Source organism: Erithacus rubecula (genome assembly GCF_903797595.1).
Source record: "Erithacus rubecula genome assembly, chromosome: 27".
Classification (NCBI taxonomy): Eukaryota; Metazoa; Chordata; class Aves; order Passeriformes; family Muscicapidae; genus Erithacus; species Erithacus rubecula.
The window spans coordinates 3,565,355-3,590,193 of record NC_136679.1 but is presented as its reverse complement, the minus strand read 5'-3'; the positions used below and the strand labels follow the sequence as shown (position 1 = coordinate 3,590,193).

Below are 24,839 nucleotides of genomic sequence, written 5' to 3'. Positions count from 1 at the left end.
AGCAGGACAGGGCTGCATGGAACAATTTACACTCAGATGAGGAGAGGGGTGGGCTTTGCAAAGCCCTGCCTGGGAAAATGTGACTATTATGCCCAATATATTTAATCAATACCTGAGTAGCAGAAATTCCTATGAAGTCAAATCCAGCATAAAGGAAACATTAAGTGGGAGTTCTTTTTTGGGTTTGCACAAATCCCTCAAAATGCCTTTTCTCCAAAACCTCACAATATTTGGCACTTTGTGGTGAATCAAATGAAGCCAGGTGGCAACTGAAATTGGATTAAAGTGTCCTTGGAAACACCTAAAAAACCCCAGTGTAACCTGTAGGTGTGAAATCAGTGCTGATACAGGCACCTGCCCAGATGGCCACAGCACAGTGAGCAGAGCAACAGGCAGCTCAGAAATTGTCTGCTTTAGAGGAAACACAGCCACTGTGCCTTGGGAAATGCCCCTAAACCTGCTGCCAAACCAGCACAGATCAAATCAGCTCTGAAATAAAGTAACTGAGCTGGAGAGGCATCTGCAATGGCAAGCCCTGGAGCATCACCCCAGGAACTGGGATGTAGGAACTGGCCAGGACAGAAGACAGCTGTTCTTTGTCCAGGCTCTCACAGGTTCCCCTGGCTTGGAGCTCCATGCAAACCTGAGCCCTGGCCTTGCACTGTGCACTGGGGCAGTGGGAGCAGCCCCCCTCATTCAGAGGGACCCCCTCTTGCTGCCTTCCTACTTTCAGAGTTTTCCTCTCCCCTGTTGGATTACAGCCTTGTTCTCCAGCATCCCCAGCACACCTGAGCTCAGCCTTGCCTCTGGCAAAGCCTTTTCCCTTCTGCTGCTGTGACCAGCTCCTGAGGCAGCACAGAGCCACCACACTCCTGCTCCTGGGCTTGCTTCATGCCCAGCTCCTCCACCTTGTCCTCCTCCAGCTCTGGCTGCTGTCTCTCCTGACAAATTCTTCCTTCAGACACCAGCTGCTCCTCATCCTCCTCCTGACCCAGCTCTTCTCTGGTCACTCAGGCTCCTGAGGGTCACTGGATTTTCTCCTAGAGCAGCTCCAGGGCTGTGCTCCCCCTCCTTGACACCCCCTCCCAGGCTGGGCTGTCTCACAGCTCGTGCCAGGCAGGAATTGGGGACAGGCCAAGAACCCAGGAAGGAAGAGACTCTGGGGACAAGAAGAGTGCTCAAACTGTCCCACAGGTTGTCACCTGGGCATCTCCTGCTCACTGATGTCCACCTGTGCTGCCATGGTGAGAGCAGAAGGCACAGCCAGGGCTGTCCTTCCCTAGCCCAGCACCTTTCCCAGGCTGCTGGCAGAAGGATCAGGACCAAGAGGGGCAGGTCACAGACCCCTCCATGGCCTGGTCTGGTGGAGCAGACATTGCTTCAGCTGGGCTGGGATGGGCACAGCTCTCCCAGTCATTCCTATACAATTCACTGGGAAATGTGGATGTTTCATCCCTGGAATGTCCCAGGCCAGGTTGGACAGGGCTTGGAGCAGCCTGGGATAGTGGGAGGTGTCCCTGCCCATAGCAGGGGGGTGAATGAGGTGGGCTGTAAGGTCCCTTCCAACCCAAGCTATTCTGTTTCTTTGAAAAATAGCATCAAAAATGTTTCTTTTGCAAACACCCCTGAACAGAGGTGACAAAATCAGCAAATCTCTGTCTCACCTGATGAGCCCTGCCAAGAGCAGGGAAGGAGAAGAACTTTTCAGAGGGGCAGGGAAATGGAACTTTGCTGCTCCTTGAATATTTGGGCAACAAGGCTGAGGTGAGGCTGCAGCTGTGCAGTTCATGGGGAGCAGGGGGGTCCTGGGGCAGGGACGTGCAGCAGGGCACCCCCAGCTCGGCACAGAGCCCTTCTCATCCATTTTCTGGGGTGGAAGTGGTTTCATGTGCCTTCCCAAACCCTCCACACGTGTGGCTCCACAGTCCTGGCATTTTGTGGGAGAGTTTTCAGAGGATAGGCATTGCATCTTTATCCCAGTGGCCACTCTTGGGTTCTGGAAATTTGCTTCTGAGTTCCTCTGTGAAGGTTTGTGTAATTCCTTGGGAGGATCAGGATGGAGGTTAAACCCCCTTCCCCTGGAGGGATCAGGATGGAGGTTAAACCCCCTTCCCCTGGAGGGATCAGGATGGTTGTTAAACCCCCTTTCCCTGGAGGGTTGTGCATGGCAGGATGAGTGCCCCGAGGGGTGAGGGGATGGGCATCCTTGTGGGGCTTGGCTGGACAAAGCCACAGCCATCCTTGTCTGGATTTGACAGCTGCCTGTCTTGGGACGGGAGGTTTGCCTGGAGACCTCCAAAGGGTCTCCTTCCCCCCAGATTTGCAGGGATGTCACTTGTGCAATGCCTGTTTGTTTTTGTGTGTCTGTGGGAGCTGCTCCATGCTCTGGGACGTGCTGGGATCTACATCCATGAGCAGCAGAGCAGCGAGCTGGAGCAGAAGGGGGGATGTGCTGGGGCTGCTGGGTGCCCGGGCACGGCAGGTGCCTCTGCACCTCTTCCCTGATGCCTTCCCTGCCCGAAGGCAGTGCTGGGGCTTGGAAACGGGATATTCCCACAGCTGTGGTTCCACGGGGCACTGCCAGGCATCCCGGAGCCCAGAGAGTCCAGCCGTGCTCTGGGGGCACAGAGTCACGAGGGTCACCTTGGGATTCTGCAGGGATGGAGGGATCCCGTGGGGATGGAGGGATCCCGTGGGAATGGAGTGATCCCAGGAGGGGTGGAGGAATCCCAGGGGGGACGGAGGAATCCCTGGGGAGGAAGGGATGCCAGGGGGACAGAGGGATCCCATGGGGACGGAGGGATCCCAGGAGGGATGGAGGAATCCCATGGGGACGGAGAGATCCCAGGAGGGATGGAGGAATCCCATGGGGACGAAGGGATCCCAGGGGGATGGAGGGATCCATGGGGATGGAGGGATCCCGGGGGGATGGAGGAATTCCATGAGGACGGAGGGATCCCAGGGGGGATGGAAGGATCCCATGGGGAATGGAGGGATCTCATAGGGATGGAGGAATTCCATGAGGACGGAGGGATCCCAGGGGGACGGAGGGATCCCAGGGGGATGGAGGGATCTCATTGGGATGGAGGAATTCCATGAGGACGGAGGGATCTCAGGGGGGACGGAGGGACTCGGTGCGGTGTCCCCGAGGGCCGGGGGCGGCGGGTCCCCAGGGAGCCCCGGGGGTTCCCGGCGGCGGTGGGCCGGGACGGGCCGGGCCGGGCCGGGCCGGGCCGGGGCCGCCCCGCCTCCCGCTTAAAGAGCCGCGGCGCCGGGCGGCCTCAGCGAGCCGGGACCGGCACCGCCCGCACCATGCGCTCCGCCGCCAGAGCCTGCCGCATCCTCCTCCTCCTCCTCCTCCTGCCGCCGCCGCCCGCCGCCGCCTACTTCGGGTCAGCACCGCCCGCGGGACCGGCCCGGCACCGCCTCCAGCCGGGACCGGGGCAGCGGGGAGCCGGGGGAGGCACCGGGACCCGGCCGGGGGCACGGGGGGACCTGGGGAAGCTCGGGGTGCGCTTTGGGACAGCTCGGGGTGCGCTTTGGGACAGCTCGGGGTGTCCTGGGTCAGCTCGGGATGCGCTTTGGGACAGCTCGGGGTGTCCTGGGGCAGCTCGGGATGCGCTTTGGGACAGCTCGGGATGTCCTGGGACAGCTCGGGGTGACTGTGGGACAGCGCCGGGGCCGTGGGACAGCTCGGAGTGTCTTTTGGGACAGCTTGGGGTGCTCGGGGTGACCGTGGGACAGGTCGGGATGTGCTTTGGGACAGCTCGGGGTGTCCTGGGACAGGTCGGGGGGTCCTTTGGGACAGGTCGGGATGTGCTTTGAGGGAGGTCGGTGTGTCCTGGGACAGGTCGGGTTGTCCTTTGGGGCAGCTCGCAGTGATTCTGGGGCAGCTCGGGGTGTCTTTTGGGGCAGCTCGGGGCCGTGGGGCGCAGTTCCCCGCCGATGCTCTGCCGAGGGCGCGGGGGCTCCGCGGGGCTGTCGCTGTCCCCGGGCCCGTTCCCGTCGCTTTGGGTCGATCCCGGCCGAGCCCGCACCTGCAGCGCCCGGAGCATCCCCGCGGTGCCGGGTCCGGCCCGGAGCGGCCGTGCGGGGCTGAGGAAACGGGACGAGGGGTCCGGGGGTCGCAGGAGCCTCCTCGAACTCCCGGCGAGCCCGGACAGAGTGAACCAGCGGAGGATTTACCGTGCAAGAGCGGGATGTGGAAACAGGAGGGAAACAGGAGGGATTTTACCTCTGAAGTGCGCTCCGGGTGCGAGTTATCCCCGGCAGCGGCTGGCATTGATCCCTCCCCGCGGAAGAAGGAGGAGGATGGGGCTGGCATTGGGATGGGGCTCGGCAGGCAGGGATGGCACTGGGATGGGGTTCGGCAGGCAGGGATGGGCACAGGGATGGGGTTCGGCAGGCAGGGATGGGGTTCGGCAGGCAGGGATGGGCACAGGGATGGGGTTCGGCAGGCAGGGATGGGGTTCGGCAGGCAGGGATGGCACTGGGATGGGATTCGGCAGGCAGGGATGGGGTTCGGCAGGCAGGGATGGGAACAGGGATGGGGCTCAGCAGGCAGGGGATGGGCACAGGAAGGTGCCGGGGGACTCCACGGCTCAAAGCCAGCCCAGGGACGGGGCAGAGCTGCTGCTCCAGCCCGAGACACGCGGGATCAGAGTCACCCGGGCACAGCTGCTGCTGAGTTTGTGTCTTCCCCTCATTTTCAATTTACTAGGGATAAAGGCAAAGATGGGTTTGTACCAGATCGGGTCAGTGCAGGATTCCCCCGTGCAGAGTGTTCTGGGGGGTTTTGTCTTGTTTTCTGTGTGAGCTCGGGCAGTATTTCCAAACTCACGGTAAGCAGAGCTGCTGGTGCACATATCAGTGAAGGTAGAGCAGACAGGAGCATTTGTAATTCAGTGATGGTGGCACTCAGGATGGTCTGTGTTGCATGGCACACGTGGAGGGTCCTGCTTCCCCTCCACACATCCTCCCACCCCACTGACACTTCTTTCTAAGTCTGGCTTGGCACTTCTCACCTAGCACACGACTGGTATTTCATTCCTGCTGCAAAGTTCGCTTAAATCATCTGGATTTTAAATTTATTAATTGTATCATTCAGCTTAATTCACAGCTAAGCCCCTGCCTGGGGGGGCTCCCCTTCATCGGTCATTCAGAGCCTGTGTCAGCACTCACTCCCTCCAGGGAGGATTTGCCTTTCCAGCCACAGGGATGAGCTGTGCCAAAGGGAGTGAATGAATTTGTGCTGCCCTTCCAGATAACACAGAGCTGTCACTGAGCACTGCTCAAGCTGGACTCTGTTAAAGCAACCTGAGTGATCCTTTGCTCTGTGTCCATGGTTTATTTGGTACAAGCAGCTTTTTGGGTACGTGAAATCTGTGTGTGCTGCCTTTTGACCATGCTGTTCAGGATCTGAGGCTGTAGGTTCAATTTTCAATGTGGGTTTTCCCCTTGAGGGGTCTGACACAGGTGTGTCCTGCATATTCTCACCTCTTCATCTGAAAATCAAAAGAAGAAACCCAAGTCTAAGAACAAAGTGAGTTTGGTGGTGAGGAGCAGTGTGGCACATGGGTGCTCCCAGATACAAAACTGAGTTGATAGACTTGAGAGGAACTTGAATATTTTAGAGGTGAATGTTTGCTGTGGCTTGGTTTGGGAGAAAACCAATCTCCCACCTAAATTAGCACTGAACTGGAGGGACTGGGGACCCTGGGTCAGTTCTCTGCTTCTAAGTTTAGCCAAAGGAGAGAGACCCAGGCACGTTAGCCAAATATTGGCTTTGCAAACACTTAAAGGAGAAAACCTGTGAAGATGTAAGAGAAGTGAAAGAGGCTTTTGGATGGCAACATGCAGAGACACGACCTGAACCCTTCCTGGTGTAGATGTGGCAAAGGTGAAGAATTGCTGGTTCAAAGGGTGAAGGAAATGCTGAGTTTGATTCCATCAGGGCAAAGGTGAAGCATGGATTGTATGGGATAGTCCAGCAAAAATGGTCCAAGGGGCTGACAAACATGCAGCTCACCTTTAAATGCAGAAAACAAGGTTTTGCCAGAGTGAACACAGCATTACAATGGGCAAATTCAGAGAAAGCCAAAATGGGTTGGGTTAGAAGGGACCTTTAAAGTGGCCTTGGACACTGCCAGGGATCCAGGGGCAGCCACAGCTGCTCTGGGCACCCTGTGCCAGCCCTGCCCACCCTCCCAGGGAAGAATTCCTTCCCAAAATCCCATCTAGCCCTGCCCTCTGGCAGTGGGAAGCAATTTTTGTATTATGGTTTTAGGACAAAGGGGAATGTCTTTGACACGACAGCAGCTGTGGGCAGAGCTCTGACCCCACTCCCAGCACCTGGAGCTCACTGGTGTCTGTGCACTGGCTGTGCTTGAGCAGATCCTGAACTGGTGCTGGGTGCACAGGGGAGAAATTACAACCTGCTTTTAGGAGAGGGAGAGCAAAGGAGCCTGTGTGAAAGGTGGCCTGGCTGTTGTTGGGGTTGTGCTGGGCTTGCCTGGCTCTCTGGATGCAGGAATCCAGCAGAGTCCACTCCTCACCTCCTGACTCCCTTTGTGCTGGTTTTGCTTCCAGCTTTGCTTCAGTCCTCCCCACCTGCAGCCTCCTGTGAGGCATTCCCTCCTGTTCATGCTTTTCCTCTTAGGATGTTCAGCTCCTGGGGTGGTGGGAATGTCTCCAGACCTCATTAAAAGCTCTAAGCCTGCTGTTGTCTCCTTGTTCATGTTTCAGAAGGTGAAAAGGCATTTAGGATGTGCTGGAGGGCAAAGAGCTTCTCCCAGGGCAAAATGCAGAGCAGACCCACCCCAGGTGGGAGGTTGGTGGGAAGGTGGAAGAACCAAACCTGATCAAAGCCTGGGGAACAGGCTGGGACGTGTCTCACCCATGGGCCAGGCTGGCCCCTGCTCCATGGGCAGATTTCTTTACAGCTCATCCTGAAATGCCTGTGGTGGCTGCAGGGCTGCCTGGGATCTCTCAGGATGTGCTGGCTGGGCTCACAGCTCCTCCTGCCTACCCATGCCCTCTGTGCTTGCTGCTGGTTCTGCTCTGTCAAAGCCAGAGGCACAATTTTTGCTCTTTTCCTGATGAAATGATTTTTGAGGGCTGTTAGAGAGTAAAAACAGCACTTGACTTTCAGGGCTATTGAAGCTGGGACTTGTATAGTTTAAGAAACAGCATCATGTGTCAAATGATACCTTAAAGTAAAAAGATCATCCCTAAAAAAGCTGTTCTCACATCTCCTGTGTCCTAGAGATGTCCAACAAGCCTTGGTTTCCATCACATTAACCCAGGTATCCACATCCCATTGTTTTATTTGGTAAATCTTACTGCAGCATTTCCCTGATCAATCTAATGGGCCAAATAAACTCAAACAGTGACTCTGGTGTCCAGTTCTGAGTGCTCTTGGAAAGGTTTCTGAGGATATTTCTCTTCCTGTTGAGCTCATAATTAAATGCTGACATTATTTACAGGCTGCATCATTGTTCCTCAAAGGACTAATCCTCTGTCAGGAAGGTTTGTTACAACATCACTGTTGTCATTGTCAGTCACACAGAATACTGGGGGATTTAAAAAGAGAGAGAAAGAGCAGAAATGGAGAGGGAAGGAAACTTTGAGCTGACATTTGGGGAGTCTGTGGTGGAGCAGCAGAGGGGCTGTGGGGTTGCAGGTGCACTGCAGAGGGAGAGGTTTTCATGGATGCTTTTTGATTCTCTCAGCTCCCAGATTCTCTTTAGTCACCATCTCAGTGTAGCACAGGTTCTAAACACCCATCCCACTGGGTGCTGAGTGTTTCATGCCAGGAATGCTCCAGTTAGACTGGAAATCTGCTGTCTCCTGTAAGGACTTCCCAGCTGTGCCCTGGGCTGGGATCAGCCCTGGAATTGGAGATTATTCCATGTGGCTGAGCTGGGAGGTGGCAGGAGTCAAACCAAGGATGTGCAGACTGTGGGAGCCCAGGTGAGATGGAGAGCCCTGTGCAGGAGCTGAGCTGGTTATTGCCTCTCTTCCCAAACTGCAGCTCTTCTGATGCTAGAATTTTATATCCTGGTCTTTGTGGAACTTCAGAATTCTTTAAAAAAAATTAGTCTAGACCTGGACACATCATCTGTTACTGCTCCCAGACAGGGATTTCAGCAGACAGCAAACAATCCATCTCAAAGGATTCTGACTCACAATGTCATGTCAACTCATCTGAGGTTTTAATTCAAGCTTTTTCTCCTTGTGGGGAGCAGAAACTTGATAGAAAACCTGTAGGATAACAGGTATAGAGACACCTGCCCAAGGGGCTGAAATGACAACTCTGATGGAGCAAAGTCAAAAGCTTTGATATCAACTGTTAAATCTCAATACTGATTATTGAAATTTATAGTTTAGATGCTCTGGGGATTTCTGCCACCTCCTTTGCAGGCAGTGGGGGCACAGAGCAGAGGGACCATCCTGATTAGTCACAACAGTGCAGCACTCACAGGCCATCCTTTCCCCAGGGGTGAATGGGGAGGATTAAACTGTGCTGCTTCTGAGAGGATGAAAACTCAGTTTGACAGAGCTGGGGACAGAGGAGAGCTGGGGACCTGAGTGCACTGCACAGCCCTTGGCTCCATCCATCATGTCCCACATCCTCTCAGCCTTTCCTGAAGGCTTCTTGCAGCTCTGTGGGGTGTGGATATTCCTGTGGAACATGAAAGGCCCCTGAAATCAGATATGGAGTCTTGTTGTGGGCTGCTTTGATTTTCTCCTTGCTTGGGAGAGGTAGGAAAGGCATATTTTTACTGGTTTTTAAGACCTTTCAGATCCAGAGGACATTGGGCATTGCACAGGAACAGGCTCTCATTAAAAGTCTCTTAAGCAGCTGGAATGTGGCTGGAAGGAGATTAAAGGAAATAGATGAATTTAGCAGAGTGCTCAGACAGAAAAGGAGAGAGAAATAAAGTTGGAGTTCCTTATTGTTCTTTCAGATTGTGAGCAGGTGTGCATTAATTCAGAGTTCACTTTCTTTGCTGTTATGATCTGTAGATAATAAACTCTAAATCATCTAAAACAGAGCAGTTTGCCTGACTGCAAATATCTGCATATTTTATATTTAGTCTTGTACAAATGTTTGCATACTCTGATCTTGATCAGATCCTGTGTTGGCTCTGCCCTGATGAAATAGAGTTGTGGTGGGAGCCTCCACTCTCACAGGGCAATCCTGGGGCTGTCCTGGCTCAGGGAGTGGCTTCTGCTCCCAGCTGTGCCACTGGCCCTGGGCACCTCCTTGGGTTCCTGCTTGCCTGAATTGAAAGTTGTGTGACAGATGAGTTTTGGGAGCTGTGTCTGTGCTCTGGCTGTGAGATTCCTGATCCTGGGAGCCTCAAACACTGTTTAATAATATAAATTATAATATAATTTTATGTATAATAATATATATTTAATAATAGATATAATAATAGATATAATAACATATGTTATACAATATAATAATAACATAATAATAAAATTATATAATATAATTACAGGATATAATATGTAAATTATAATATTATAAATTATTATATAATTTATATAATTATTTCCTGCTTTGCCCTGCCTCAGGTGACAAGTGTGAGGGTTTGCACAAGGGAGACTGGCACAGAATGGTGTGTTCTAGCTTTGGTTTAGAACAGGATTAACCAATTTACTGCTTATTTAATTAGCTGTGTTCTGTCCATCTGGTTATTTCTGACCTCTTTTTTAAGAGGAAAACCAAGTTACTTAATTTGTTGCAACTCCAGAAATTCAACAATAGCAATAATAAATATAATAATGAATATGAAGTAGATTTTCCTGTGCAACCAACTATCTGTGTAGGATGCTGCATTACCTCTTTCAGATTTTAAAGTGTTGCTGGCTCCAGTTTTAGGAAGTGTTTTTCCCACAAAACTTTTGCTCTGAATGGTGAAAATGATGAATTAGGCTCAGTATCTCTGTGTGTGGTCCCAGGCTGTATTTGATGAGCACTATTGAGATTGCTCTGGAAATGGTATTCAATTCTTCAAAGGTTTTTATGGTGCCTTTCTTCTACAGATATTAGCAGCCAACATCCCTCAGAGCCTGGAGAGTGGCAATGCCACCTTCTCCCAAATCCCACTGGATGTCCTGGCCAAAGGACATCCTTGAGATAATCCCTGATTAAAACTCAGGACAAAGGCTGATGTGGCTTCAGCACCTTCACCAGCACTGGGCAATAATAAATGTGAAGCCAGAAGAATGAGCAGAAGGAGGGTGCCAGACTGAGATGCTCCCTCAGAATCTTTTCCAGCTTCTGGCAGTCTGCACATCCAGAATTTCCTGTGCCAAAGTATCTTTGTGTTTAATGGTCCCTTTGTGACTTGTCTTCCATGCTTTCTATGCATACATGGATAATTCAGCATTCCTTGTGCCCTGCATTGAGAAGGGCTGCAAGTTTAACAACAGCCTCATTTTTATTAAGCCTAACATTTAATAAATTATCACCATTCCCCCCTGATTATTCTATTTTAGAGGTCAGAATAGTCTTCATTCACTTGGAGGTCAGTCCTACTTCCACAGCCCTGTGTTCTCCTGCTGTCCCTCCTTCTCCTGGTGGGAATTGTGGAAATTGTCCAGCCTGTCTTACACAAGCTATTTTGGAAATCTGTCACCTGTCCATGTCCAAGCAGACAGAAACATCTGGCTTGTCCTTGCCCTGTGTGTGCAGTGACTCCTTCCACAGAATTTGTGTTGGCTTTCCCCACTGTTCTGTATTTAACCTTTGCCCACCAATTCTGCTCTGGTTTTAGAGTTTCCCTGAGCTTGTCCAGGACAGCTCACCCCTGGTTTGTGTCATTCATCAGATCTCTTGTAAATCTTGGAGATCTCTTTGCCACTTTTCTCAGTTTCACACAGGTTCCAACAATACCTTTGCACCACGTTCTCCTTCCTGAATCAGCACCTGGGTGTGAATCAGACACCCCTGGGCTACAGAAAACCTCACAGTGTTGGCTTTGCATCCACTGAGCCTCTGCACTGAGCTCCTGCTGCTCCTGAGCCCTGGGAAAGGGAAGGGTTCAGGGCTGGTCACACCTTTCCTTTGGAAAGGAAGGGCATGATTGGTCTGAATAGCCAGTGAACTGCTGACTGAAGCACCTGGTAAGGGATGAAAGATGTTTTAGCTGGAATTTGGGCCACTAAAATGAGGATGGAGGCTGGCAAGAGGGGAGATGTTTTGTTCTGAAGGGGATTTTGGGGAGGTAGGATGGCTGGCAGGGGTGGCAGCTCTGTTGGCACTGGGCAGTCAGTAGTTTGGGAATGGAGTTAGGGAATGCTGCAGCTGTGCTTTCAAGCAGTGAGTGATTTGTGCTGTTATATCAGGCTCTTAAAGTCTTCAGTGGCACCTCCCACTTCCTTATTTCCTCTCTGTGTGCCATGAACTTGGGAAACTTTGGTGCCTGGGAGCACAGACACAGCATGGCAAAGGCAGAGAAGCCACATTCCCACTCCACTTGCTGACAAGTGCACTTTTCTGGGGTGTCAGTGCTGGAATCCCAGTGCCAGGCAAAGTCCAGGTTCTGGGAGAGGGTTTTATTCTGAAACACCTCTGCTGAGCACTGTCGCACTGACTTAGGTTCTATCTGAACATCCCTAATCAGACTTTTGCTGACCTCTGAGCCTGTCCCTGCCCATGCAAATGTTAGCACATCCTAATGTTGAGTTTCAGAGCTTGTGCCCAGGGTATGCTTGTGCTCCCAGGGACACCCCACCCCTGTGAAGGCTGGTTCACCAATGTGTGTTGGGTTTCAAGCTCCAGGGTGAGCCAGGCACAGCCCAGGCTGGTTCATCATGGGTTGGTCTCAGTGCCTTGGGACAATCCTGTGTCCTTCAGGGCACTTCCTCCAGCTCAGCTCTGCCTGGAGCAGCCTCTGGGCAGCGGGTTTGGGCCAGGCAAGGCTCTGACCCCTCAGTCTGAGCTGCTCTCTGGAGCTCATCAAGCCATGTTAATTGGAGTTTCTTCAGCTGAGCCTGGCCCCAATGCTACATCTCTGTTTCCTTTTTATTCCTTGGCTCACTGGGACCTCTCCTGTTTCTGTCCCCCAGTCCAGCAGTGACAATGGGAGGGAGAGATTCCTCTCACCCACTTGGTTTCTAAGGTTCAGTCTTTGTGTGATCCACAAGGGTTCCAGGGTTTTTGGGTAGTTTGCAGGTCTCTGGGTGAGTCCAGAGGTGTGTTAACTAATTGCCTTTGTTGTTAATTAGAGCTGTGTGAGCACATCTGGGGGTTGTATTGTCCTGTAAGAATGGGTACAGGTGTGGTATCAGGTCAGCAGAGCTGTGCTCCCACCCCTGTACCCAGACAGGCTGGGCTGACTATAGGGAAATGTAGAAAATATCTCAGGAGCACACTTTATGTATTTACAAAGTACAGGGGACTCAAATCACAGCTGCAGTGCTTGGCATGCATCCTCCATCATGAAGGAGAAGTTTCCAAAAATAAAGGTTCCAGGATATTTCCATTGATGTGTCTGGTTTGGGATTTTTTGGGGCAGGGCTTGAGGCTCTCTGTGAGTCAGGTTTTGGGAAGCAGGTGGCAGACTCCTGGTCAGTGCAGTGCTGCTGCACTACAACTGTTCCCAGTTTGCAGACCCCAAATCCTGCATCAAAGTAAAATAATTTCTCTGTGATTTCAAGCATCCTGAAGATATCATGCAAGATGAGTTTTGCAAGAGAAAAATTGTCTTGCCATGGAAAGTGAAACCATTTGTCTCCAGTATTTGTGACATTTTTCAGCTGAATTGCATTAACACATAAATGCATTGCTGTTGCATTTGGCAGGACATTTTTATTTGATCTTTCCTGTATTTTTTTCAGCAAGGACATGTTTTCCAGCAAAACTCATGCTTGTGGAGGAGGGTAGTCACTGGTAATGTCCTCCCACTGGCTTTCCAAGCTGTGGGGTGTGGTAGCAGTGCAAACAGAGCCTGGGCAGGAGCTCCTGCCTCCAGGAGTCACACAGAGCTGTGGCACAGGGAGCAGCAGCAGGGCTCTGTGTGACACTGGCTGTGCTGTGACCCATCAGTGGCTGCTGTCACATTCTCTCCTTGGAGCCAGGAGAACCTTTCATGGGGCTGCTGGTGATAACACACATGGGTTTCTCCTCCTGCCCATGACATCAGACTGGGACTTGGCCCTGGTGTGTGGTGGGAATGGGATACCAGATCTAATTAATCTGTATTGATTAATCTCTGAGCTTGATGTGGTTTCACCACCTTTACCAGCACTGGGTAATAACAAATAACCTCAAATAACAAATAACAAATGCCCTGACCTGCAGCTTCCTGAATATCCTCACCTTTTCCTTTATGGTGATCTTAGAATCATCACAGAACTGGTGCGGGTTGGGATGGACCTTTAGAGACCACCCAGTGCAGTCCTGTGCCATGGGCAGGGGTGGTGTTGGATACTGCTGGGAACCAGGGTAAAAGCAGCCTTGACACTTTGGCTTTGTCAGGCTGCTGAAGGACAAGGAATTATAAGAATAATTAAACACCTGCTGGAGACGTGATGTTTTGCACAAATCATGTTTTCAGAGAGGTGTTGCCTTCCTGGACCAATGAGCATTTTCTATTCTGTATTGCACGAACTACTCTATATAAGTGTAGCGTTTCTTTAAATAAATCTCTTTTGCACCTCCATCACACCAAGGACTTTGTTACACTATCCTCTCCACCAAAATGCAGCACGGGGACACCTCAGGGTGGCTCAGAGCCGCTCTCCACCCCCACCCTGAACCACCCCAGGCATTTCTTCCTTCACTCACCCCTTCTCCCGCTTGTCTCCTTGCAGGCTGACCGGGAAGGAAGCTCTGAGCCATTTCCCAGCGCTGGGCACGGCGGGGGGCCCGGGCAAGGGTCACCAGAAGCAGTGTGAGCTGCTGCAGCTGTCGCGCCGGCAGCGGCGGCTGTGCCGGCGCGAGCCGGGGCTGGCGGAGACGCTGCGCGAGGCCGTGCGCCTGGGCATCCTCGAGTGCCAGCTCCAGTTCCGCAGCGAGCGCTGGAACTGCAGCCTGGAGGGCCGCCCCAGCCTGCTCAAGAGAGGTACAAGGTAGTTGGGGTGTGGGGAGCTCTGGGTGCAGCCCCTGGGCTGTCCCAAATTCAGCCTCGCCCGCAGCAGGTGGGGAGTGTCCGGGCTGTCGCTGTTTGCTGTGAGCGGTAATAACAGCAATGCGCTTCTTGGGTGGAAGGGAAAAAGCACTTTGTTAAAACCTGACCTATTGTCCTGGTTTGAAGGACAGTTATCTGCCAATAAAGGTAGAAGATTCTCTTTGAAATGGAGAATGTAAACCCCCTCCCTCCACATTATTATAATTTTGAAATTAAGGGGCTCTCAGGCAAAGATACAGGAATTAGAAATAACCGTTCTTTACTAAGAAAATTAAAATAGAAATGCAGTATTACAAAGAACAGTCCCAACCCTGCCAGAGTCAGAATCCAACCTGACACCCGTCAGTCAGTCAGGGTGGTGGCAGCAGTCCCATTCCATGGTGGCTGCATCCTCCTGCAGGGGCAGATGTGGTTCAGCTGGAGCAGTGCTCCTGGAGAAGGTGCAGTTTCCTCTGAAGCTCCAGGGATAATGTGGAAGGGTTTGACTTTCCTTTGGAATCCAGTGGAAAGAAGGTCCCTTGGTGTCCAAAATCTCAGTTTTTCTCTGGGTAGGAAAGGCTTGGCTCCTGCCCTGGCTGGAGCATCTCCCAGTGGGATGATGGAATTTTATCAGCCATGCACTGGGACTCAGTGGCCATGAACAGGAGATATCTCCTGGAGGGAGGATGGGCTGTGGGAAGATCAAGATGATTGCCCAGCTGGTTTAAAGATGGCCCATTAGCAGAGAATATGTGCCAGGAGATAAAGATCACTGCCACACCTGGTTTAACAGATGGGGACAGAATACACATTTCTGGCCACATCAACCCAACACACCTATATTTATACAACTGTTAGTGAATCTCAAACGGGACAGCAGTTAATTGGGCAATAGGAGAAAACATCTCATCACATACATCATGCACTGTCCCACAGTCAACACCAGGTGCTAATCTTATATTTATTAATTCCTCTCTATTTGCAAGAAGGCTATCCTGAGAAAAATTCTGGCTGGAGCTGAGAAAGTGTCATGGCCTGAGAAAAAGACTCAGAACCTGAGAAAAGGCCTGGCTGAAATCTGCCTGGGCCTTTAGCAGTGTCCACAGCCAGATCTCTGCTCCAGCCAGAGATGGGAGCTGTGAAGTTTGGGCTCCTCTGGCACAAAATAAACCTGGGCTCACCTTCCAGCCTGGTTTGTCAGGGATTGAAGCAGGAGCAGGTTCACATTCTTGGCTGGGCTCCCTCCTCAGCCTGGGTGATGCTGTGGGAAATCAGGGGCAGTGCTCCATAGCAGGGGACAGTTAAAGAAAAAAAAATCATTTTAGTGCAGTGGGTATTGGTGTATGTAAACCTCTGTTACTCTCAAATACAAGAGATTTGAGAATAATAAAAAAAAAAAATTAAATCTGTTTACTGTTTGAAAAAGCTATTCATCTGCATACAGACATCTCAGTGCATATTGACAAATCTCTTCTAAGAGATATTTTTTTTCTCTTTGACATAAATTTGGAGAAATTTGGGCAGAAGACCCATTGGCTTTTTGATTCCCAAAATGCTTTAGATGAAGAAATTGTTCTGTAAAGTCTGGATTTGAGGTAGAATGGAACATAATAAATCCTTGCAATGCTTGAGAAAAATACAATGAAGATGGACCCTGAAATTATTTCTTAATAAAAATTCTCAGGGAATGCATTAGGGTTTGCCAGACTTGTCCTGATCCAAGCAAAGCCTGACTGTTACAGTGTTTCAGCCCTTCAATATCTTCTATTAGCACTTACTAAGCTTCAGTCTTCAGATTTATTGAGCTTCAGTCCTTTGATAATGTTTAGAAACTTAATATTTTTTTAAAAGGACCTGAAGAAGCCAATATTAATTTTGATAAAAATCAATGCTAATTTTAATTAACATTGAGATAAAAAACTTTTTAATGTTTCCTTTTAAAATTATCAATTTTTATTACATTAGATATCAACTTAATATTTTATTAAGTCAGCACTTGCAAGATCAGATTTTCTTCATTGCAAGGCTCTACTGTGAATTTTTTAGCAGGAGTTGGAAGGAGCTGTTAGTGATCATTTTGAGTGTCTTTCTCACATCTGCACCTTCATCAACCTCAAAGAACTTGAAAATGACAATTGAATAATCCTCATCTTCAAATAGCTGGAAAACATTTAATTATCTGGCAGTGGCATGCCTTAACATTTCCATGGGCTCCTGACTGACAAAATAAAATATCACCTGTAATTTCAAACCTGTTTTGGCAGATGGGGATAAGTGTTTGAAAACTTTTATTACACAATCCTCAGGATCAAATGATGATTTAATACAGCCAAGTATGCTGCATGCAGCCCCTGTGTGACAGGACACTTGGCTGGGAGCAATTATTAGTTCTCATTTTCCTTTAGCTTGCAAAGGGGTTTGTTTCTTTCATAAAGAACATGAATGCTTTCAGCTGCCACTTTTGATCTGTTTGTGACATTTGTTGGAACTTTGTTGGAAGTTGTTGGTCGTGCAACTCTCCCATCACTCAGGTAGTGATGAGGAATTTTAGAAATGTTGAAATCATTTGATATCTCCATGGTCCTAGAGAAATCATGAAAAAAACCCACACATTTTTAGCAGTCTTAAATGATCTTAAGAGTGCAGGAGAGTGAAAAAGGTCCTTCCCAGTAAGATGGGGCATTTTTGTAACAGGTAAAAAGCCAGACTCAATTTGCAATCACAACTGACAAACTGCTGTCACTGGCTCGTCAGTGCTCTTTTTGCTTCTAGACATGCCAAAGAAACAAATAAAACTGAGCCAAGGGTTTTCTGCTTCTTGAATACCAGATTATTTTACCAGTCTGCACCACTTGTTGCTCTTGATAGTTCTCTGGGTATGACTGGGAAACTCCTTTTGCATAACCTGCAACCTTTCTGTGGCCACTGTCCCTTATGACAGCTATTACTCCTCAGTGATCCATGCAAAATCCTCCTGCACCCCTTCTCCACTTCTTTAAAGATGGAAAGAGTTAGAGTTCAAATGATTTCAAGCCACCTTGTTACACAGGGGCAGTTGGTATCTTTATAAAAATGTGGAACAGTGATGACCTTTTGGTGTCCTGGCTGTGCCATTAAGGGCTGCTGAAGTCAGGTAAAGCAGGATTTCACCTCAAACAACTCAGTGATCTGGGGAAATAAATATCCTTAGCAAAGAGGTCAGAGCCAGCCACTCAAAAGTCCTTCTTGAGAAATGAGTGCTCTGCAATCCTTCCATCCCTTAATCCATTCCTTTGTCTCCTGCTGCTTGGACTCTGACCTTCCAGCAGTGGTTTCACTGTCCTCATGAGGAATCCAGGAATGGTACAGCAGAGCAGTGGGGACTCCCAGAGACAGAATTTCCATGATGGGAAATTTGGAGAAGCCAGCTGGACAAAGCCCTGAGCAGCTGGCACTGGAGCCAGCCCTGCCTTGAACAGGAGGTTGTTCTAAGGACCTTGAGAGTCCCTCCATCCTAAATCTTTCTATACTTCTATAGCTTTTTTTGGTTGGTTTTGCTGTTGTTTTCAGAGATGCCTCCTCCACCTGCTCTGAAATGCTCACACTCCTTCACAGCATTGAGAAGCCTCTGACCCTGAGCATCTTTCCTTTGGCAGAGTCACCCCACAGCCAAACTCCTCCTGTTCCAACTTTCCCTGTGGTCTGGAGCACACCACAGCACACAACAGTGGTGCCACTGCAGGAAAAGTCCTTCTGTATTTATAGGCTGCCAGCTAAGAAATCCTTGTGGAGAGCTCAGGACAAGGCTTGGGCACATGGAAGGTCCTGCCAGTGGGAGCTGCTTTATGCAGCAAATCTCCTGACATTCATCTCTGTGCTGGCTGTTTGCAGCCAAACTGCCCAGCAGAGACATCTGCACATCTGCACCCAGATGTTCCCCCTGCTCTGAGAGTTTCAGATCCTATTTTGTCCCTGACAAGCCCCTCAGTGGGGCCAGGAGAGTGACCCATCCCCAACCCAACCCCTGAGAGCTGGAACTGGCTCCAGGCCCCTCTGCCTGTGGTGACAGGAGCTCTGTTGTCACTGTGGGAGGAGAGGGAGCAGCACACATGGAGTAACCTCTGCTCAGATGCCAAACTGTGCTCCTTGGAGCTGCCACTTGTGCTGTGTCCTGAAAATCCAGCTCCAGCAGCTGCTCTGCTGCACTTTCCACAAGGGATGAAGGACAGCTTTAACTTCTCTCACTTGTTTTGTGAATTAACAATTAAATGGTGATTAATTCCTCATGATAAAATGGAGGAAATCATCTCGGACTTTTTCAGACAAGCCTTTGGCAGCCTGGTGATGTTGAAGCTTTGTTTTTTAGATGTTCAAATTCTGCTGGGCATCTGCAGTTGCTGCTGTCTGCAGTGGCCTGACCACAGCCACAGCCTCTGATTTCCAGTGGGCTGAAAACTGGCCAGGACTGACATGGGGAAACCAAAGTATCTGCAACAGCAGGAGCAGTGTGGTGATCCACAAAGTCAGATTTAGCAGGGCCTGTGGAGGCGACGGGGCCGGCATGGCTGGGAATGCTCTCCTCACTGCTGGCATCAGTGCCACAGGGGCTGGTGGGAACCTGGGAAAGCATCTGGAGACTGGCTGCCAATGAGTGAGCAGATTTAGGATCTCAAGCATTAGTTATCCTCTCCTAGCTCCTTTGGAGAGTTAGACACTGTTTGAAAATGTGTGAGAATCAAGCTGCCATCCACAGCCTGCATTGACCATGTCCCATTCCAGCTTTTACAAAATTTTTGGTGGATTTGGTGACATTCTTTCATTATGTTTAGAGTACTGTCCTGGTTTGAAGGACAGGTGTCTGCCAATAAAGGCAGGAGCTTCTCTTTGAAGTGGAGAATGTAAACCCCCTCCGCCAAATTATTATTATAATTTTGAAATTAAGGGGCTCTCAGGCAAAGATATGGGAATTAGAAATAACCGTTCTTTACTGGGAAAATTAAAATAGAAATGCAGTATTACAAAGAACAATCCCAACCCTGCCAGAGTCAGAATCCAAGCTGACACCCGTCAGTCAGTCAGGGTGGTGGCAGCAGTCCCATTCAATGGTGGCTGCATCCTCCTGCAGGGGCAGATGTGGTTCAGCTGGAGCAGTGCTCCTGGAGAAGGTGCAGTTTCCTCTGAAGCTCCAGGGATGATGTGGAAGGGTCTGGCTTTCCTCTGGAATGCAGTGGAAAGAAGGTGCCTTGGTGTCCAAAATCTCAGTTTTTCTCTGGGTGGGAAAGGCTTGGCTCCTGCTCTGGCTGGAGCATCTCCCAGTGGGATGATGGAATTTTATCAGTCATGCACTGGGACTCAGTGGCCATGAACAGGAGATATCTCCTGGAGGGAGGATGGGCTGTGGGGAGATAAAGATGATTGCCCAGCTGGTTTAAAGATGGCCCATTAGCAGATAATGTGTACCAGGAGATAAAGATCACTGCCACACCCAGTTTTAAACAATGGCCCATTAACAGGAGATAATTCCCACAGAGATAAGAATCACTGCCACACCCAGTTTTAAACAATGACCCGTGAACAGGAGATATCCCCTGGAGGGAGGATGGCCTGTGGGAAGATAAAGGTGATTGCCCAGCTGGTTTAAAGATGGCCCATTAGCAGAGAATATGTGCCAGGAGATCAGGGGCACTGCCACACCTGGTTTAACAGATGGTGATAGAATTCACATTTCTGACCACATCCTGTACTGCAACCCAAGACAAGTACCCTGAGAAATTCTGTAGAGGATCATCAACCAGAGAGATTAATTGCAAATTATTGCCCCAGTGGTCACAGCAGCCAAAATAGTGAGTCAGGAACGGATGCTTGGTTCATCTCCTTGATCTCCTTATTTCCCCGACTCTCCCCTGATGTCCATGCTGCTGGTAGATCTTTGTCTAAAATTCTGTTCTTCCTATGAAGTCTATTGAAGCTGGTAATGAAGCCTCTCCATTATATTCATGATTAGTCAGTTTTCATTTTTCTTGCTGGCAACCACCAGGAGAACTCTTTGTCCTGCTCTCTTGGTCATGTTTATGGTGGGCATCACTCAGATCTCAGTACTCAGTGTTCTGATCCACTGTTACAGCTGGGTGGGAATTCTCTGAGGGAACAGAATGATGGAGAGATTTGTGTGATATTCGAGGTGAATTCTAGAGGTGGATTCCAACTTTTGCTCCAGGCAGGGCTCAGTGCAAGTCCAGATCAAGTCTCTGTGGTTGTCTCTCTCTCTCCCATTACAGGGAAAACAGATTTCCCTTCTGATGTGGAAGGAAATCTGGAATTTTCCCATGTGGAATATATGTTTGCTTTGTTATGTTTTCTTCCATGTGATGTACAAGTGCTCTATCTCCCATAAACCAAACTTTTTCTATTTTGGCTGATCTTATCCATTCCTGCACTCAGAGCTATTGATCAGTCACCTGTCTCTCTCTTCCTTGCACTAATTTCTACATTTTTGACTTGTTAAGCAATTTCCCACTAATAGGTTTTTTTTCTTGCAAATGAACTCTAGAGGAAATATTAAGATTTCCCCCAGGAATGAATAGGAGAGGAGGTAAATAGAAAGAAATAAATTAAATATTTTGTTGTTTGGGTCAGGTTTGTGTCAATCAGAGTTTCTGAAACCAAGAAGCTCATGGTTACCAATATTCCTATTCCTGTCTGATCTCATGTCTCCACATTGAATTTTCATTCAGTCACTGTACTTTGTTTAAAATGTCATAGTCACACCACAACCTCAGGGATTGTAGCCAAGCTGGGAATCCTGATTTGGGGAGGAGAACAGCTTCAGAACACACCCCACAGCCACTGGGAGTAAACAATTTACAGGGAATGCAGAGAACCCACAGACGTGAGAGTTTTCCTTCTTGCCAAGATGTCCTTCAATGTGGAACTCTTCCCATTCCAAATACATGTGGTCTTTTCATTGAAAGTACTGCTATCCCAATTAAAAACATTTTTAAATAATAGGTTGAAAAAAATAAAAGGTAAAAAAAATTAAATAGATTTTAAGACACTTTTTCAGTCTCTACTATAAATTTCCTGATTCTGTGGCACAACAGGATCTCAATGACAGTTGGTATTTGCATCAATCTGCTCTGTGCTGGGGACAAGCACAGCTTGGTGGCTGTCACTTGTTGCAGCTGGGTGTTTCCCCAGGACTGTTTGTCTGCTGCCACCCTTCCCTTGTCCACACTGAACCGTTGTGGGTGACACTGGGGTGTCACTATCCTGACCATTCAATCTGTGCTCCTCTGCTGGGGACGGTGTGGGAGCACCTGAGGAGTTTTGTCTTTTGGTATTTCTAATTATTGTGCTTGTGCTTAGTCCTTGGACAGGCAGGAGAGGCAGGGAGGTGCCTTTCCTGCTCAAAATGTTGCCTGGAAAGGCTGATTTGAAACAGAGACTAGACAGAGCAAAAGGAATAAAATTTGTATTTATTGAAAGGATCCACCTTGGGCAGTGCAAGAGCTGGGCCAGGGCTACACCCAAATCAAAGATTGATCGCGAGCAGGAATTTTTACACTTTTGTGAGTTTTGATTCATCTTGGGGTCAATTATCCAAGCACAGCCCCAGGCTATGAAGTCTCAGAGCCCTGGCTTGCCCCTTTTCCCTCACTATGTTTTTTGGATACCAGTTCTCTTGCTAGCAAAGAATTGTTTTGTCCCTCCCCTACGAAAAGAAGCTCCTCACACCTAATACGACATTTCAGAGTTACACACCGAACAGCAGAGAATCCAAACAGCATGAAAGCTAGACCCCAAGTCATGCTTCCCCCTGCAGAGGCTCAGCCAGGCCTTCCCTCTGCAGGTTTCAAGGAGACGGCGTTCCTGTACGCGGTGTCGGCGGCGGCGCTGACGCACTCGCTGGCGCGCGCCTGCAGCGCGGGGCGCATGGAGCGCTGCACCTGCGACGACTCCCCGGGGCTGGAGAACCGCAAGGCCTGGCAGTGGGGGGTCTGTGGGGACAACCTCAAGTACAGCACCAAGTTCCTGAAAAAGTTCCTGGGGCAGAAGAGGATCGGCAAAGATCTGCGGGCTAAGGTGGATATTCACAACACCAATGTGGGAATCAAGGTGAGAGATGCGCGGCAGAGCTTGGGATGAACTTTGGGGTCAGCACGAGTGTTCCAGCCCATCCCCTGTGTGTGAGACTGCCCTGCCCACAACCAGGCCTGCTCACCTCAGTTCACCTGGGCCTTGTGGTGCTGAGAGTCCCTGGAAAGGCTCCTGAGCTCTTGTGGTGATGGCAGAGGAGCATCCTGTGTCCTCCAATGGTGCCGGGGTGGGTGGCAGGGAGACAGCACAGAGACAGAAACTGCACAGCTGGATGACTCCAGGGCCACAGGGGGTTCTGACAACAGCTGGAGCTTAGAGCTGGTGGCATGTGTGAAGCAGGTGAAAGACTGAAACTCTTGAGATCCATTATGAGTCTGCTGTGGAATGAGTCCTGTCACAGGTTTGGGTCAGGGACCATCAGATTGAGCATAGATAGGTTACAGGCTACTGATTGATAATTGTCTTCAGTTTACTGAGTCAAATTGATTGTTTAATTTGAGCACTGTCTTCATTTGAATATACCAAAAGGAATCCACCATGTTGGACATACTCAGTTTTATGGCTGACTACTCTTACGGTGCCAGATAGAATTGACAAGAACTTATTTGGTATTCAGCTGGTTGTCCTCAGGCCATCCATTCTCTGGCTCACCTGTCAACTCTGTAGCCATTCCTCTGCTTTAGTGTTAGTTTTGGGGTTTTTTCCCCTCTTTTTTTTTTTTTTTTTTTTTTTTTTGTGAGGGGGTGTTGGGTATTTTTTGGTCTTTTTCTTTCTTTTTTTTTCTTTTTTTTTTTTTGTTTTTCTTTTTTTATTTATTTGGGGATTTTTTTGTGTTTATTTAGGGGGATTTTTGTGGTCTTTTTAGTTTTTTGGGGTTTTTTAAATTTTTTGTTGTTTTTTCTTTTTGTTTTTTTGTTTGTTTGTTTGTTTGTTTTTTACTTTTTTTTTTACTTTGGTTTTTTTTTTGGGGGGGGAGGGAAGGTTCCTTTTTTTAATTATTAACAATTTCCCCTCCATGGAATAGAAATAATTCCAATAAAACAGAAATGCTTGCAGCTGCCTGCATTGTGAGGCATCGCCTCCCCCAGAACTAGGTCCTGGCAGGTTAATAACCACCACTCTTGCCTACCAGGCGGTGAAGAACGGCCTCAAAACCACCTGCAAGTGCCACGGCGTGTCGGGTTCGTGCGCGGTGCGGACGTGCTGGAAGCAGCTCTCGCCTTTCCACGAGATCGGGCGGCTCCTCAAGCTGCGCTACGACGACGCCGTCAAAGTTTTCAGCAGCAGCAACGACGCGGTGGGACACTCGGAGCTGGCGGGGCACCGGCACGGCCCCAGGCAGCCCGCCCTGCCCCGACCCACCGACCTGGTGTACGTGGAGGACTCGCCCAGCTTCTGCCGGCCCAGCAAATACTCGCTGGGCACCGCGGGCAGGACCTGCTCCCGAGAGGGCAACTGCGCCAGCATGTGCTGCGGCAGGGGCTACAACACCCAGAGCCGCCTGGTCACCTTCGCCTGCCACTGCCAGGTGCGCTGGTGCTGCTACGTGGAGTGCCAGCAGTGCGTGCAGGAGGAGGTGGTGTACAGCTGCAAGCAGTAGGGACGGCGGGGACAGTGCGGGGACAGCGACAGGGACAGCGACAGGGACAGGGACACGGCTCTGCTGCGGGATGAGCGCACAACGCGCGCTGCTCCTCAGCTCCAGCCCCTGCACAACGCGAGAACCGCCGGGTGTGGGGTCAGGAAGGACGGACAGACAGCGGGGGACAAGTGGAAACCCTGATGGAGCCACAGATGTCCCTCAGGTTCAAAGCTGTACTCGTCTCTGCGGGAATATCCTGCTCCTCACCCCCGGTGCGCTCCTGGAGACGCGTGGGGCGGTGACATTGGGACACCGAGGGCTCCTGCACAGAAGGGAGTTCAGGGGATGGGGAGGCACCAACCGGAGCTCCTGGCTCCAGGAGTGGCAGGACAGCCGTGCTCCTACCGAGGCAGAAGGACTCGGGCAGGGGGGCATTGCCAGTGGGAGCTGGCTGAGAACTCACCGACACACTGCTGAATAATCGCGTTTTGGCACAAGAGCCGTGCCTCAGAAATACCAGTTTACAAACAAAGGGAGCTCAGCCCGTCACCTCCCAGGTCTGCAGTTTGGATATTGGACTCCAGGTGAATTTTAACCGTGTTTTAACCTTGCTGTTCCAGGTCACCTGGGATTGCCTCTGTGACAATCCCAGACTGAGCCACGGGGACTTAGAGCTGTGGAGTCACTCCTCTGCAGCCCGTGGCCTCACAGGGGGTGTTTATTGATGGTGATGCAGGGTGATGGATACAGAGTGATCCAGGGTGCAGGAGTTATGCATCTCTCTTCCTCCTTCTCCCAGTCAATCAATCAGTCAATCAATCAATCAATCAATCAATCAATCAATCAATCAATCCTTTCTGTCCTATGTGCAGCACACTCTGCCTGGTGCCCCAGGTGTGTCACATCCCACAGTCCTGCCCTGTGCCAATGACAGGTAAAGCTTCTGGAGGGACATTAGGAACCACAGGAACTGGGGCATCTGAAAAATGTGCAAATCATGAGTGACAATCCCTGCCCTGAGAAATTTGGTATATCCAGGGGTGTGAGGGAATGTG

General features: G+C 49.9%; 1 protein-coding gene across 1 annotated transcript; it reads left to right on the top strand.

Moving 5' to 3' along the window:
* Positions 1 to 3,312: 3,312 nt before the first annotated feature.
* On the top strand, positions 3,313 to 23,802 carry WNT9B (Wnt family member 9B; the record flags this gene model as incomplete). The annotated part of the gene is made up of 4 exons (XM_079327835.1): positions 3,313 to 3,392; positions 13,831 to 14,081; positions 21,955 to 22,220; positions 23,335 to 23,802. The coding sequence occupies 4 exons, from the start codon at positions 3,313 to 3,315 to the stop codon at positions 23,800 to 23,802; spliced, it is 1,065 nt and encodes a 354-aa protein (XP_079183961.1).
* Positions 23,803 to 24,839: the final 1,037 nt, after the last annotated feature.